General features: G+C 45.8%; 1 protein-coding gene across 5 annotated transcripts in view; it reads right to left on the bottom strand.

The window, feature by feature from the left end:
* VWA3A (von Willebrand factor A domain containing 3A) overlaps window positions 1-16348 on the bottom strand; it is a 65394-nt gene extending 49046 nt beyond the window's left edge. For 3 of the 5 annotated variants that reach the window (XM_054668973.2, XM_054668974.2, XM_054668975.2), the window contains exons 1-7: window positions 15814-16232; window positions 15602-15730; window positions 10517-10603; window positions 9752-9875; window positions 7136-7260; window positions 6960-7037; window positions 3914-3968 (exon numbers count right to left, since the gene is read on the bottom strand). In XM_054668973.2, the coding sequence (XP_054524948.1) occupies window positions 3914-3968; window positions 6960-7037; window positions 7136-7260; window positions 9752-9875; window positions 10517-10603; window positions 15602-15615 (483 nt within the window). In that variant the 5' untranslated portion in view covers window positions 15616-15730; window positions 15814-16232. The other 2 variants (XM_009430468.5, XM_063796824.1) reach the window with 2 other exon arrangements.
* Between the last annotated feature and the right edge of the window lie 5 nt (window positions 16349-16353).

Here is a 16353-nt window from a genome sequence, read left to right as displayed (position 1 = left end):
CCCAGGGTTTGCCAACTTTGGCACTATTGACATTTGGCACTATTGGCATTTGGCACTATTGACATTTGGGCTGGATAATTATCTGTTGTAGGGAGCTGTCCTGTGCATTTCAGGATGGTGAGCAGCATCCCTGGCTGCTGATAAACTAGATGTAGGTAACAACCCCTCTCCTTCAGCAATGACAACCTAAAATGTCTCCAGACATTGCTAAATGTTCCCGTGGGGCAAAATCACCCCTGGTGGAGAACCACTGTTCTTTGATCACTCTCTAAGTGATCTGAGTGTCATGACTTTGAATACCATCTGAATGCTAAATGATTATCTGAGGTCCATCTTCAAACAGATTTCTCTTGGAACTTCAGACCTGTGCACCCAACATCCTGCTCCGCTTCTCTGTCTGGATGTCTGCTAAGTCCCTCAGGCCTCACATGTCCAAAACAAGACCTCTCGGTTTTCCTCAAGACTGTTTCTCCCTCAGCCTTCCCCATCTCAGTAAATGCCATTCAACACTGGCCCAGGCACTCTGGCCCCAGACCTATCCAATCCATCGGCAAGTTCTGCTGGTCCTACCTTCCAGCCATGCATTGAATCTACCATATCTCATTCTGTCGACCCTAGAGCTTGAGTCTAAGCCTCCATCGTTCTCGCCCAGAGCGGTTGTCCTGTTTCCACTTTTACCCCCTGTGCAGTCAAGTTATGCAGCAGCCAGCATGATTCTTTTGAAACTTGTTGGATCAGGTCACTCCCCTGCTTTATTAAAGCCCTCAGCTTTGGAATCAGGCCCTCCCGGACTTCAACCTGCTCATCTAAGCTCATCTCCTTTCTCCACATAGCTCACTCTGTGCTTGCTGCACTGGCCCATGTGCTGCTTCTGGAACATACCAAGCTCGTTCCTGCCTCAAGACTTTTGGACTTGCTGTCTCCTCTGCTTGGAACATTCTCCCCAAGATATTGGTAGGGCTTACCCCCACACTTTCTTTAGGTGCCTGTTCAAATGCCTCCTCTTCAGAGTGAGTATCCTCAACCATTCCATTTATTTATTTTTTATTTTATTTTTGAAAGGGAGTCTCACTCTGTCTCCCAGACTGGAGTGCAGTGGCACGATCTCGGCTCACTGCAACCTCTGCCTCCTGGGTTCAAGCAATTCTTCTGCTTCAGCCTCTCTAGTAGCTGGGATTACAGGCGCCCATCACCACGCCTGGCTAATTTTTGTGTTTTTAGTAGAGACGGGGTTTCAGCATTTTGGCCAGGCTGGTCTCAAACTACTGACCTCAAGTGATCCATCCGCCTCAGCCTCCCAAAGTGCTGGGATTACAGGTGTGCACCACCACGCCCGGCCTCAACCATTCCATTTAAACAGTCCTGTTCCACCCTCTGTTCCCTTACTCAGCTTTGTTTCTTTTTACAGCACGTAAGCTCCATGAAGGCAGGACCTTAGTATTGGTCATGTTTTTTCCCCCCACAGCGAACCATTCCTTCAGCAAGTACTGGTCATGTTGGTAGTCTCAATCCTAGAACAGTGCCTGATATACAATAATCACCCAATACATGTTTGTTGAATTCATGACCCAAATATTCTAGGGTATTGCCAATCTGGAGGCAAGAAGTTGAAATCTAGAGCCAGTTCTATTTTTTTAAATTAAAATCAAACTGCCATGAGGGCTTTACAGCTTTTGGAATTGAAAACATTCATTCCCTAAACCTAGCCATTGAAGTTCTAGACATTTATTCCATAGAAATAACTGGACAAGTACATAAGAGGCAATTGGAGCCTGGTAATACCAGATATTCTCATTTTTCAAGAGAAGTCTGATAGCAGACATAAAAGTGAAATACCAGGATTTAAAAAATCTTGGCAACTAATTTGAAAAATAGTTAAAATTAGGGAGCCTAAACAGAATGGCTGTGGGCCAGATTTGGCGTGCATGCCACTAGTTTATAACTTCTCCTTTTATCCTCTGCAGACACAGATCCAGAGAAGCGAGGCCACTTTCTAGGGCCTTAGTGACAGAGCAGAACAGGAACAGGGACCAGCGATTATCTGGCCATCACCTCAGGCTGCCTGCCTCAACACCCAGGGACCTGGTAAGCTGATTTACAGGTGATCGTTTCCCTGGGCTCTTCCATGGTTTCTCTGTAGCTCCATCAGAAAGGGGTGGCAGGATGAAGGGGCTATCAATCCCCGCCCACTTTGACAAAGGTGCGAGGATGGGGTAGTGGAGGTCGGGGGGTGAGAGCAGCATGCCCTACGCGGATGCCTATGGAGTATGGGAGGATTTCATTCCCGTGGGGTCTCTCTGCCTGTTACCATGGGCAACCAGAGGGGTCCAGCTATAGCTGCAGACGAGCATCTGCTGACTCAACTCGTCCAAGCAAGTGAAGGAGGTTCTGGATCTGAGGTGAAGACCACAGCCTGGAATTGGCGGGACAGGCAGGCTTAGCACTATGTTGTTACCCACTAGTCTTGGGTAGAGGTGGGGATTGGGAGTAGGGAGCATGACTTTTAGCATCTGCATCTGGGTAGAGGTGGGGACTGGGAGCAGGGAGCATGACTTTTAGCATCTGCTTTTCCCAGGGTTTAAGGCAAGAGCTGAAGATTGTGCCTAAGGTGGAAGCAAACGGGAAGCCAGAAAAGTGCCAGTTGATGGCAATTAAGCTAAAACAAACAAGAAAGTAAATCAAAGTGTTCATTTGCCCATGGTCACTCTTCTACCCTTGGGTTCTGAGAAAAACATTTAATTAAAAAAATTTTTTTTTTAAAAAAAGACAAGTCTTGCTCTGTTGCCCAGGCTGGAGTGCAGTGGCAAAATCATAGCTCACTGCAGCCTTGAGCCTCCTGGGCTCAAGAAATCCTTCTGCCTCAGCCTCTCAAGTAGCTGGGACTACAGGTGTGCACCACTATGCCTAGCCCTTAATCAAACTTTTGTGGGGTTTTTTTTCCGTTTGTTTGTTTTGAGAGGGAGTCTCACTGTGACTCCCAGGCTAGAGTGCAATGGCGTGATCTCGGCTCACTGCAAACTCCACCTCCTGAGTTCAAGCGATTTTCCTGCCTCAGCCTCCTGCATAGCTGGGATTGCAGGCTTGCACGACCACGCCCAGGTAATTTTTTGTATTTTTAGTAGAGATGAGGTTTCACCATGTTGGCCAGGCTGCTCTTGAACTCCCAACCTCAGGTGATCCACCTACCTAGGCCTCTCAATGTGCTGGGATTACAGGCCTGAGCCACCATGCCCAGCCCTTAATCAAACTTTTAAGAAAAGTGATATCCAGATGATCAGCCTTAGTCTTCTAAATCTCATTGTGGGTCTAAAGTCAAATGCCCAGTGCACATCTGCATTCTCACCTGCCCAGCACCCATTCCCCCTTCTGGTAACAGTGCTCTGGCCTTCCACATGCAACCATCTGTCTCTCTTTTTCAGTCCATGAGGGCTGGGGGGCTAATCCAGTCTCTTTCCCCTTCCCCCCTGTCTTTTATTTTATTTTTTTTGCCCCAGAAGTCAGCACTAGTTCCAGGCCTAGTCAAATAGTGATAGTATATTTCTTCTCCTTGGCTATGATGATTGGTGTGAATTGGTCAATGAGAGTCAGTCCCAGGATTTGGAAGTTGTGCAGGGAACAGGAAGTGAAGTCCCTTTTTACTGGAGCTGCTGATCACCACCTTCCTATGCCTGAAGAGAGATGTCCTGAGAATAAAACCAACTCAGAGGAAAGCAGAGCCCACAGGCATAGAGGTGACATCATCTGAGCACCTGGATCCAGCTGTGGCTGGGGTTTTCATTTACTTAGGTTAGTAAATGCCTTTTTTTAGCTTAAGCAATTTATATTGGAGGTCTACATTTGCAACTGAAAGGGTTCTAACAAATACAAATGGAATGAGTGAAAGGGGGCAAAGAATGAAATCTATGCCCGTTACCTTCTTGCTGTTTTCTGTGAGCCACTGAATTCTCTCTTGATAGACTTCAATAGTGCTGTCAAGACATCAGAAAGACTCATCACCCAAGGCCAGCGTCATCACTGAGCAACAGTCACTTACATACACAAAAGGCAGGTATGAATAATTGTTTTTTTTTTTTAATGTGCATAGGTTCTTGGAAGAAGGTGGTGAACCTTTTAGGTGCACTGTAGTGCACACCTGTAGTCGTGGCTACTCAGGAGCCTGACGTGGGAGGATCACTTGAGGCCAGGAGTTCAAGACCAGCTTAAGCAACCTAGTGAAACCCTGTCTCTACAAAAAATAAAAAAAATTGCTGGGTATGGTGGTGCATGCCTGTAGTCCCAGCTACTCAGGAGGCTGAGGTGGGAGGATCACTTGAGCCCAGGAGTTCAAGGCTGCATGGAGTTATGATTGTTCCACTGCACTCAAGCCTGGGCAAAATCGAGGAAAGACAAAACTGAAGATACTTGTTTGCCAGGGCACTAGGTATAAGGGGATTGTGAAAGGGATCGAGTGTATAGGTGCTGCTCTATTGGTGACACAGTGCACAGGATAAATGACAATGGTTTGGTGGATCAAGGGGTGGAATCAGGCCCTCCCAGACTTCAACCTGCTCATGTAACCTCGTCTCCTTTCTCCACATAGCTCACTCACTCTGTGCTCACTCTGCCCGGTGAGGGCAGGTCTGTGGAGGGTGGGGGAGGGTGTTCTTACGAGAAAGTTGGAAGACCACCCTTGCACTTGCTCAAATCTGTGTCTTCTCAGAAGGAATTGTTCCTAGTCTCCTGGAAACTGATCATAAAGGCACAACAGAGGCAGTTAAGCAATCGTTTCTACTGGATTGATTAACAAAAAACCTAGTTTCTGAAAAGTAGCTGGGGGACCTTCTTGAACTTGCCTTATTGCATGCCTGGCTTGCAATGACTGGTTGAAGACTAGCATATATCATATGCACAAGGTAAGGACTAGGTCACTTTAATTTAATTGACTTGTTCTTACTGGGGGCAGGTGAGATTTGGGGGCCTAGAGAGGGACAAAAAAGGTCTTTGGAAATGAGATCATGGGGCAGTGGGTGGTAGATAGAGTCATAAGGGATACATGAGTTATGAATAGAGCTAAGAAGATGAGCTTTATTTTTATCTTCTTCTTCTTTTTATTTGAGACAGGGTCTCACTCTGTTGCCCAGGCTGGAGTGCAGTGGTACGATCATGGCTCACTGCAGCTTCAACCTCCCTTGGCTCAGGTGATCCTCTCACCTCAGCCTTTAAGTAGCTGGAACTATAGATGCACACCACCACACCTGGCTAATTTTTATATTTTTTGTAGAGTTGGGGTTTCATCATTTTTCCCAGGCTGGTCTTGAACTCCTGAACTCAAGCGATCCTCCCGCCTTGACCTCCCAAAGTGATTACAGGTGTGAGCCACTTGTGCCCAGCTGAAGATGAGCTTTATAATAAAATATGTTTGTGTTTGAGATACAGCTCTGCCATCTACTAGCTGCGTGACCTTGGACAGGTGTGGTAACCTTTCTGAGCCCCAGTTTCACCATCTCCAACATGAAGGTAACAACAGGATTCTATCCAAGTCAATTTGCTAAAAGTCAATTTACTGAAAGCCAATCCTCTGAAAATCAATTTGCCAAATGACCAGTTAGCTAAACTTGAACATTCCTTAAAATACTGGATTCACAATTAAAACTGATAAACCAAGACATTGCAGAATTCTTTAAAACCTGTTTAAGCTTCCAACCTAATAAAAGTTACTATAAATTCTACAGTTAAATGGTTTTGAGAAATTTGAGCAACTGGTCATTCCATGAATGGCCATTCAGCAATTGACTTTTGGTTAACTGGCTTGAGAGTGATGGTTTTATAAGCGGAAACCCCTTTCTCTTGATTCTCATTCTCTCTTTCCTGGCTGCCTTGTAAGATGTCCCTTTGCTCTTCCTTCATCTTCTGCCATGAATGTGAGGCCTCCCCAGCCATGTGGAACTGTGAGTCCATTAAACTTCTTCCTTCTGTAAATTGCCCAGTCTCGGGTATGTCTTTATCAGCAGCATGAAAATGGACTAATACACATGTGCTATCAAAATCTGGTTTAGGAGTGGGGATGCATGCATGTTTTTGGCATATATTTGCAAAGTTATGAACGCAATCAATTTGACATTGAAAGTCATTACTCTTAACCATTAAACACCAGATGAAGCTGTGTCATCCAAGGGACTATGGATTTCATTTTATATTTTTTTAGAGATAGGGTCTTATTCTGTTGCCCAGGCTAGAGTGCAGTGGTGTGATCATAGCTCACTGCAGCCTCGAACTTCTGGGCTCAAGTGATCCTCCCACCTTGGTCTCTCAAAGCGCTAGGATTATAGGCATGGACCACCATGCCTGGCCCTAGACTATGGATTTGAAAAGGCTGAGAGACACTGATCTGGTCCAACCTTTCTATTTGGGAAAAGGGGAAATTGGGGCTAGAAGTGGGAAGAGACATGCTCATCTCCCTGAGTGGTAGTTTTTTCTTTTCTTTTTTTTTTTTTTTTTGAGACAGGGGCCCACTCTATTGCCCAAGGTCCCACAGAGATTGCTGTTTGAACAAAGTTACTTCCAGGCTACTGAAATGACATAATTCTTTCTTTTTCTTTTTCCTTTCTTTTTTTTTTTTTTTTTTTTTTTTTGAGACAGAGTTATGCTCTTGTTGCCCAGGCTGGAGTGCAATGGTGTGTTCTTAGCTCACTGGAACCTCCACCTCCCGAGTTCAAGCGATTCTCCTGCCTCAGACTACAGAGTAGCTGGGATACAGGCATGCACCACCAGGACTGGCTAATTTTTTAAAAAAATATTTTTAGTAGAGACAGGATTTCACCATGTTGGCCAGCCTGGTTTCAAACTCTTGACCTCAAGTAATCCACCTGCCTCAGCCTCCCAAAGTACTGGGATTACAGGTATAAGCCACCATGCCCGGACTGAAATGACATAATTCTTGAGTCCTGTGGTGTTGGGAGGACAGTGAGAAACATACTTACTCAGAAAGCTTTGACTCAAAATGGCGGATGATCTGGGTGGAGAAACATACTTTCTGCATGACATTGGTGCCCTCCTCCCTGAAGAAGCAAAGCCTTATGAGGGGATCTCTCGGGCCCAGGGGGTTGCATGTGTCACTGCAGCTGTGGGGGGGTGCGGGGAACAGCTTCAGACTTACAGCACTTCTGTGCCCTGGCTTATCAGGTCAGCCAAGGTGAGTTTCTGACATTTTAAACTGTGAGCCGAAAGCCAGTCTTCAGAGTCCTCCCAATCTGAAGACTGGGTCTCGCTCCCCTGCAGCCTCTGCAAGACAAAAGCCAGAGTCAAACAGTGAAGTGGAAAGAGAGGGAAGGAAGAGGTTCCCTTCACACAGATACCCAACGGGCGCCAACTCAGACTGACCCTATCTTTTTTTTTTTTTGAGACGGAGTTTCGCTCTTGTCACCAAGGCTAGAGTGCAGTGGAATGATCTTGGCTCACTGCAACCTCTGCCTCCCAGGTTCAAGTGATTCTCCTGCCTTTGCCTCCCGAGTAGCTGGGATTACAGGCGTGCACCATCATGCTTGGCTAATTTTTGTATTTTTAATAGAGACAGGGTTTTGGCATTTTGGCCAGGCTGGTCTCAAACTCCTGACCTCAAGTGATCCACCAGCCTTGGCCTCCCAAAGTGCTGGGATTACAGGCATGGGCTGCTGTACCCGGCCCCCTGGTTTGTCCGTGTTAGAGACAGGGCCTCACTCTGTCACCCAGGCTGGAGTGCAGCGGTGTGATCATAGCTCACTGCAGCTTCGAAGTTCTGGGCTCAAGCGACCTTGACTTAAGTTCTGTGCCTGAGGCCTGCTGGGCTGTCTGTCTCAAAGGGAAATTAGCAAGTGTTGAAGAAGTGTGAAAAACACTCTCATAATTACTACAAATACTTAGATAGCACTTATTACGTGTTAAGCACTTTCCGTACGTTAACTCATTTAATTTTACAAAGTGGGTTCCATTATGATAACCCCATCTTGCTGACCAGGGAACTGAGGTACAGATAATTTAGGTAATCAGTCCAAGGTCATCCAGCTAGAAAGTGGCAGATGTGGAATTCAAACCCAGGCTGTAAAGCTCAAGTCATGCTTCTAACCATGGCACTATGTTGTCCGTCTAAACTAGCACCAAACTGTGACCACCTCCATGAAGGAGTGAGAGGACTGATGGGCAAGATTACTTTCTCATTATGTGATTCTGTGCTAACAAATGTCCTGCCCTTGAAAGGCACCTAAAATCGTAGGTCCCTGTCGCATATCTAGGGAAATACAGCTCTCTATCACATGGACACTAGATGTCACTCTTCTCACCTTTCAGACTCAACCCTCCCCCTGGTTGGAAACACCGAGCATGGTACTTTTTTTTTTTTCTTTTGAGACAGGGTCTCATTTTATTGCCCATGCTGGAGTGCAGTGCCACAATCTCAGCTCACTGCAGCCTCAGCTTCCCAGGCTCAAGTGATCCTCCTTCCTAGACCTCCCAATTAGCTGGGACTATAGGCACGTGCCACCACACCTCACTGATTTGTGTATTTTTTTTTTTTTTTTTTTTTTGTGGAAACAGGGTTTCACCATGTTGCCCAGGCTGGCCTCAAACTTCTGGACTCAAGCGATCCTCCCATCTAGGCCTCCCAAAGTGCTGAGATTACAGATGTGAACGACCGTGCCTGGTGAGCATGGTGGACTTAATAATTCACCTTTCTTCCATCTGTGTTGCTTTTCAAATAATGTCATGTTTTAGGACACAGATTTTGTATTATTCACACTTGAAGATACACTATTAAACACATTATGGATTTTGACTTTAGGCCATGCTAATTATGTAACTCTACTAGTTCATTTGCATAGAGAATGGTAAGATCTTCGTGTTGGAGCAATCCTTTCCCTCTTTCCTTCAGGTTCATCTGCAAGGCAAAGGAGGCCCCAGCTGTGGCTGATAAATATAAGAATGATCCTGTCTACACCTGGGAAGTCATGCATTTTCATATAAAATTAGAGGAAAGATGCATGTCATCAACATCTGAACCCATTACAAGACTTCTTCAGAATCTCAAAACTCTATCAACCTTTCCTCGTCTCCTTTAATTAAGCTTGCTTTCCTGTAAGTGCCAGAACCTAAGTAAATCATGAGTATTTTTCTGATTGTTTAATTGCCAGCATTATACCTGTATTGTTTTTGACTATCATTTCAAAGGTATCATATTTAAACTCTAGTGTGGGTTAGGTACATGGTTGTGCACTAGCCTTGCTTGAACATGGCAACCACTGATTGCCACTGTGTCCCTGGTAGAATGAATTCTGAGTTCGACAATCCACTCACCCTCTTGGGAAGGCACATTGAAGGTCAGCCTAAAATCGTAGTCTGGTCAGAGGTTTATTCTCCTATCATACCCCATTTGTCCAACAGCACTTCCTGAAATGGATTTCTGAATCTCGATTTCAGGGAATCTCAAAAGCAAAGCAAATCTCAGGAAGGGGAATTTTAGAATCAAATGCTTAAGACTTCAGGCCTTGATAACATGATCAGAGTCTTCACATGCTCCTGAATATTTAGTGACATGGCCAAATAGGCTAAAGAATTTCTATATAAACAGTATAGAGATTCTTCAGTCATTTCTGAAGGCAGAGGATTAGAGATAAATGCTTAATTACTCCTTTTTCAGTCCTAGAATCCTATGAGAAGGAAGAAATCCCCAGAATTTAACACACTGTGCATTCTCTGAATGATTTGTAGTATCACGACCCAGTTAAAGTGCCATGGTCTTTACCAGTAAGTCCTGTGTCTGGTTAACATGTGTAATCAATAATCCATTGTCCGAATTTTGACCAAGTCCATTCATATTCTTCTGCTTTAGTGGCTTCTTTGAATCTCTGCCAGTGTTTCTCCTAATGCTACAAAACATAAAGTAATTTGATCAATGCCCCAGCACTGGGCATAGGTTTGATACCCCCAGTGCCTCCTCTCTTTGCCCTAGTCCCTACAAGGATTCTAGAAACATTTTTCTGTGCAGTAACTGAGAAGGATTCCTGCAGAGTCCTGATAAAATGTGGACTCCAGTTCCATGAGATATTTTATTATTTAGATAACTAAAGCCCTCAGGTGGCTATAAGAAGATTCAATGACCATTTACCCAGTCTCACCCTCAGCTCCCATGAGCAAAATGCTGTTGCTGTTTTCGTTTGCAAAATCAGAGAACTAGCCCAGGCACGGTGGCTCACGCCTGTAATCCCAGCACTTTGGGAGGCCGAGACGGGCGGATCATGAGGTCAGGGGATCGAGACCATCCTGGTTAACACGGTGAAACCCTGTCTCTACTAAAAATACACAAAATCAGCTGGGCATGATGGTGGGCACCTGTAGTCCCAGCTACTCGGGAGGCTGAGGCAGGGGAATGGCATGAACCCGGAGGGCAGAGCTTGCAGTGAGCCTAGATTGTGCCACTGCACTCCAGCCTGGGAGACAGTGCGAGAATCTGCCTCAAAAAAAAAAAAAAAAAAAAAAAAAAAAAAAAAAATCAGACAACTATGCTTACCATTGGTTTTCCAGAAACATATTTTCTTGACCATGGAAGACATGACTAGTTTGTGTAGCCATTGCAAAACACCCAATGCTTATTTTCCTAAAGAAGAAAAGAATACCAGAAAATAGGATAAATGTGGCATACAGACAATAGTTTTGGGGGGTATCTATATTCAGCACAATGCTTCTTTTTCTACATGTTTAAATTAATTTTTTTTGAGATAGGGTCTCACTTAGTTGCCCAGGCTGGAGTACAGTGGCCCAATCATGGCTCACTGTAGCCTTGACCTCCCAGGCTCAAGCAATCCTCCCACCTCAATCTCCCAAGTAGCTGGGACTACAGGCACAAGCCACTATGCCCAGCTAATCTTTCTGTTTACTGTAGAGACGGGGGTCTCACTATGTTGCTTTGGATGGTCTCGAACTCTTGGGCTCAAGTGATCCTCCCACCTAGGCTGGGATTAGAGATGTGAGTCACCACGCCCGGCCATTTTTAAAATTTTATTGACAAGGTCTTGCTCTGTCACCAAAGCTGAAGTAATGTGGTGCTAACATAACTTATGGCAGCCTCGAACTCCTGGCCTCAAGAGATCCTCCTCAGCCTCCCTAAGTCATGGGATTATAAGAGTGAGCCACTGTGCTCAGCCAACTCTTCTTTAATTAATTCATTCAGTAAATACTTATTGAACACCTGCCAGGTATCAGGCATTGTGCTTGGTGCTGAGGATACAATGGTGAACAAGATAAAGCTTTCTCAACTTCAACACTTTGACTCTTGGACCGGATCATTCTTTGCTGTGGGGGCCGTCCTATGCATTGCAGGATGTTTAGCAGCATCCTGGCCTCTACCTATTAGATATCAGTAGCATCCCTCCTCACTTTTTCCCAATGTGACAACCAGAAATGTCTCTAGACATTGCTTAATGTCTCATGGACAGCAGAATTGTCCCTAGTTGTGAACCACTAAGATAGACTTTGTCCTTGTCCTCCCAGCGCTTATATTCTAGAGGGGGAGACTGATATTAAAAAACTAAATAAAATAATTACAAATTGTGGAAAGTGCGGAAAGAACTAAAAGGATAATAGAAAGTAATCAAGGGGCCAGGCATGGTAGCTCACACCTATAATCCCAGCACTTTGGGAGGCAGGCTGAGGCAGGAGGTCACTTGAGGCCAGGAGTTCAAGACCAGCCTTGGCAAACCAGCGAGACCCCATCTCTATAAACATAATAAAGATAAATTAGCCAGGTGTGGTGGTATGTGCCTGTAGTCCCATCTACTTGGGAGGCTGAGGCAGGAGGATCGCTTGAGCCCAGGAGTTCAAGGCTGCAGTGAGCTATGATCATGCCACTGCACTCAATCCTGGGCAATAGAGGGAGATTCTGTCTCTAAAAAATAAACAAAAATCCACACCCAAATCCAATGTTACACCCCCTTTTCTCCCTCCTGCTTAAAACTGATCAAAGCCTTCTCTATTTCTAGGATGAAGACTGAGATCCTTCAGATGGCATCTGAGGACTCTCAAGGTCTGGCTGCTCCCACCTACCCCTCTAGATTTCCCACTTCACCACTGCTCTCCTCTGTGTTCCACAAGGGCCTCCCTTTCCAGTTTCTGGAATTCTCTATAGTTCCTTTAACCACAGGGACTTTTCATGTGCTGCTGTCTTTGCTCTGGAACGTTCTTCTTCTCCCCTACCCTAATCATCTTGACATTTCAGCTCGAATATCACTTCCTTCAGGAAATCTCCAGCATCCCATTCTATTTCAGTTTCCTTTGTTTTATACAGACTTTCATAGAACCATGCTCTTTTAGGGCAGGTATCTTAATTTGGAACGATACATTCATTAGAAGGATTTTTTAAAATTTGTGTGTCTGTCCCCTTACACTGTAAGTTATGTAAGAGCAGGGACTGGCAGACACTCGATAAATATTTTGAGAAGGGAAGGTGAAGGGGCAGGAGGTTGAAAGACTCCCTTGGTTTTTTTTTTTTTTTTTTTTTTTTTTTTGAGACAGAGTCTTGCTCTTGTCACCCAGGCTGGAGTGCAGTGGCATGATCTCGGCTCACTGCAATCTCCACCTCCCAGGTTCCAGTGATTCTCCTGCCTTAGCCTCCCACATAGCTGGGATTAAGAGGCGCCCACCACCATGCCCAGCTAATTTTTGTATTTTTTGTAGTGACGGGGTTTCACCATGTTGGCCAGGCCGGTCTCAAACTCTTTTTTTTTTTTTTTTTAATTTTTTTTTTAATTGATAATTCTTGGGTGTTTCTCACAGAGGGGGATTTGGCAGGGTCATGGGACAATAGTGGAGGGAAGGTCAGCAGATAAACAAGTGAACAAAGGTCTCTGGTTTTCCTAGGCAGAGGACCCTGCGGCCTTCCGCAGTGTTTGTGTCCCTGGTTACTTGAGATTAGGGAGTGGTGATGACTCTTAACGAGCATGCTGCCTTCAAGCATCTGTTTAACAAAGCACATCTTGCACCGCCCTTAATCCATTTAACCCTGAGTGGACACAGCACATGTTTCAGAGAGCACAGGGTTGGGGGTAAGGTCACAGATCAACAGGATCCCAAGGCAGAAGAATTTTTCTTAGTACAGAACAAAATGAAAAGTCTCCCATGTCTACTTCTTTCTACACAGACACGGCAACCATCCGATTTCTCAATGTTTTCCCCACCTTTCCCGCCTTTCTATTCCACAAAGCCGCCATTGTCATCCTGGCCCGTTCTCAATGAGCTGTTGGGCACACCTCCCAGACGGGGTGGTGGCCGGGCAGAGGGGCTCCTCACTTCCCAGTAGGGGCGGCCGGGCAGAGGCGCCCCTCACCTCCCGGACGGGGCGGCTGGCCGGGCAGGGGGCTGACCCCCCCACCTCCCTCCTGGACGGGGCGGCTGGCCGGGCAGAGGGGCTCTTCACTTCCCAGTAGGGGCAGCCGGGCAGAGGCACCCCTCACCTCCCGGACGGGGCGGCTGGCCGGGCGGGGGGGTCTCAAACTCTTGACCTCAGGTGATCCACTTGCCTTGGCCTCCCAAAGTGCTGGGATTACAGGTGTGAGCCACCACGCCCAACCTGCCTTGGTTCTTGAATTTCTAATTATATATCCCAGGCACGTGTGAGACCTTTCTGCTCTTGGGTTCCATGAGATACCCTGTTTCTTAGAATTCTCTACCTTTTTTTTTTGCTTCAGCTAGCTCCTTTAGCTTTCTGTTATTTGCAACCAAAAAAATACCAGCTAAGACACAGCAAGTGAGAGACTCTGAATAAAGTTGCAACTTAGAGTGTGTGTTCTTGTGAAATCATTAAATTAAACAGCCTAATAATGGTTTGGCAACTTGCTTTTCTCTTTCAAGTCTTTAATCTTTTATTCAGAGGATGCTTTGTTTTCTGGGAAGCACCAGGATACTGTGGCAATGCTTTAAAAAAAAAAAAAACTGGCTTTACGTCAGCAAGCTTTCCTGGGAGACTCTAATGGCAGAGACTGTTGAAATAGAAATGCCTCATGAACACTGGCCACCCCATAGTGTCTCACTTCCCTCTCTCCAGCCAGTGATTAACAGCTCTTAATGAATTCAGAGGACTGCATGGCTAGATTCTGGGGTGACTGGTGCAGGCTGATGGAGAAGGGGTTGAACTGCATAAAAATAACAAAACAAAATAGTGTTCCAGAAAGAGCACGGGGCCGGGTGCAATGGCTCATGCCTGCAATCCCAGCACATTGGGAGGCTGAGGCAGGGAGATTGCTTGAGCCAGGAGTTTGAGAGTAGCCTAGCCAACATAACGAGACCCCGTCTCTATATTAAAAAAAAAAAAAATACAAAAATTAGCTGGGCGTGGCAGTGCGCACCTGTAGTCCCAGCTACTAGGGAGGATGGGGTGGGCAGGTCACTTGAGCCCAGGAGTTTGAGGCTGCGGTGAGCTGTGATCGCATCGCTGCACTCCAGCCTGGGTGTTGGAGTGAGACTCTGTCTCAAACAAACGAACAAACAAAAAAGTGCTGAACCTTTGGTTTCTTCATCTTTAGAATGGAATGGGGATAACAGTAACTGACCTGCCTACTTCAATGCTGTTATCAAGAGGATCAAATGAAATTGAGAAAGTAGAACTGCTTTGTGAAATATGAAGTACTATACAAATGTAGAATACCATAAAATATGGGCTGCATCTTCAAGCACTTCAGCATATGACACGAAAACAATCATGTGTTTCATGAACATTTACAGAGCGCTCACTGCGTGCCAGAGAGAACGGGTGCTGGGGAGATAGACATGAACAGGACGCAGCCCTTTCCCTCAGGCCTTTGCTCAAATGAAATCATATTAGAGAGGTCTTCTGTGAGTACCTTAACTCAAACAGCACCTCCTCCACCTGGCTTTGTCTTTCCCCACAGCATATTTCACTATATATATTCACTTATTTACTTAAAAGTAAATACATTCTATATATTTGCTTATCTACTTGTTTTAAATTTTCTATATATTTAGTTATTTACTGTCTGAACCCCCGCGCACCCCTCCCACATAAACATACTAGAAGTAGATCCATTTGGGCCGGGACTTAGTAATGTTCACAGCTAGGACATTTTTGCATAAAATAGAGTTTAGAACATAGTAGCTGCTCAAAAAACATTTGTTGAATAAATGCACTCAGAGCAGGTCCAGAGTTTAGGCAAAGGTGAGCTGAATTACCCTGGGAGGTGATTGCAGGAGAGGAAAAGAACAATCAGGCCATGGCAGATGGCATTTTGGTCCAAGGGAGAGAGGGAACCTTGATTATTGGGTGAAAATAATAATAATAATAATAGGAGTCTTTCCTGAATCCCATTTGCTGTCCCCAGGGAGGAAACCACTCCTCCTGTGGAAGTCCTCCTGTCGCTGCCCCTTCACTTGGTCATATGGAGTTGTCATGGCCTGTCTCCTAGACCGGCTCCATGACTTCCTTGTCTACTGGCACCCCAGCATTTAGCCCAATGCTCGGCATGTAGGGAGTGGACACTTCACACCCCAAGCTCCCTCGATCTTCTCACTCAGTCCAGAGCTTAGTATCTGGCCTCCCCCACACCCTCTCACCACCCCTGTCAACCCTTGTGATGCTCACCCTCACCTGTATTTCTTCATTTATTTCTCCATCTTTGGGAGAAGGGCTCCTGGCACTCCAGGGCCTTACTTCTCCTGGATCTCACTTCTCTGGTTTCTCCAAGCTCCTCCAAGCAACTCAGCAGCGAAGCTTGCCCTGCGGGAATGTGTTAGCTGGTCTCCAAGGTAACAGACTGCACCACTGCAGCTCGGGGCAGGGAAAGGGAAAACCTTCCTCACCCCAGGGAAGAAGTCACCAGCTGTGTTGTTGATAACCACTTCTCCCAGGTCACTCTGCTTTTCTCCACCTCACAAAAACCTGGAAGCAGGATTTAGACCTCTTTTCTAATTTCAGAACCTCTCAGTCAGCACAGAACTATGGTTTAGGCCAGTACAGCCCTGGTGCCTGTGGCCTTCCTGTGGTAGGAACAGAGGAGAGGTTCCAGAGAACTCTGCCACATGTGTCAAAGGTGGTAACTTTCTCTTCCTTCTCAGATTCCCTTGGGTTCCCTGAACACAGTCCCTGGGAGAGGTCAGACAGTCCCCTATCCCTACCCGGTCCAGCCCCACCTAAACCTGGCTAACACAGCCAAGCTCAGTGACCTCTTCGCATCAGAACAGATCATCTGCCACAGTGGTTCCTAAGCCCGGATGCCCATGAGAATCACCTGGATTGTTTGCTAAGAAAACATTCCCATTCAGATTGATTCAGAACTGTGAAAAGGTGTGGGAATGTGACTTTTTAACAATGGCCCCAGGTGATTATGATGTAACTAGTCC

Source organism: Pan troglodytes, chromosome 18 (assembly GCF_028858775.2).
Source record: "Pan troglodytes isolate AG18354 chromosome 18, NHGRI_mPanTro3-v2.0_pri, whole genome shotgun sequence".
Taxonomy (NCBI): Eukaryota; Metazoa; Chordata; class Mammalia; order Primates; family Hominidae; genus Pan; species Pan troglodytes.
The sequence above is the reverse complement of the archived record's forward strand: the minus strand, read 5'-3'. Positions and strand labels throughout refer to the sequence as shown.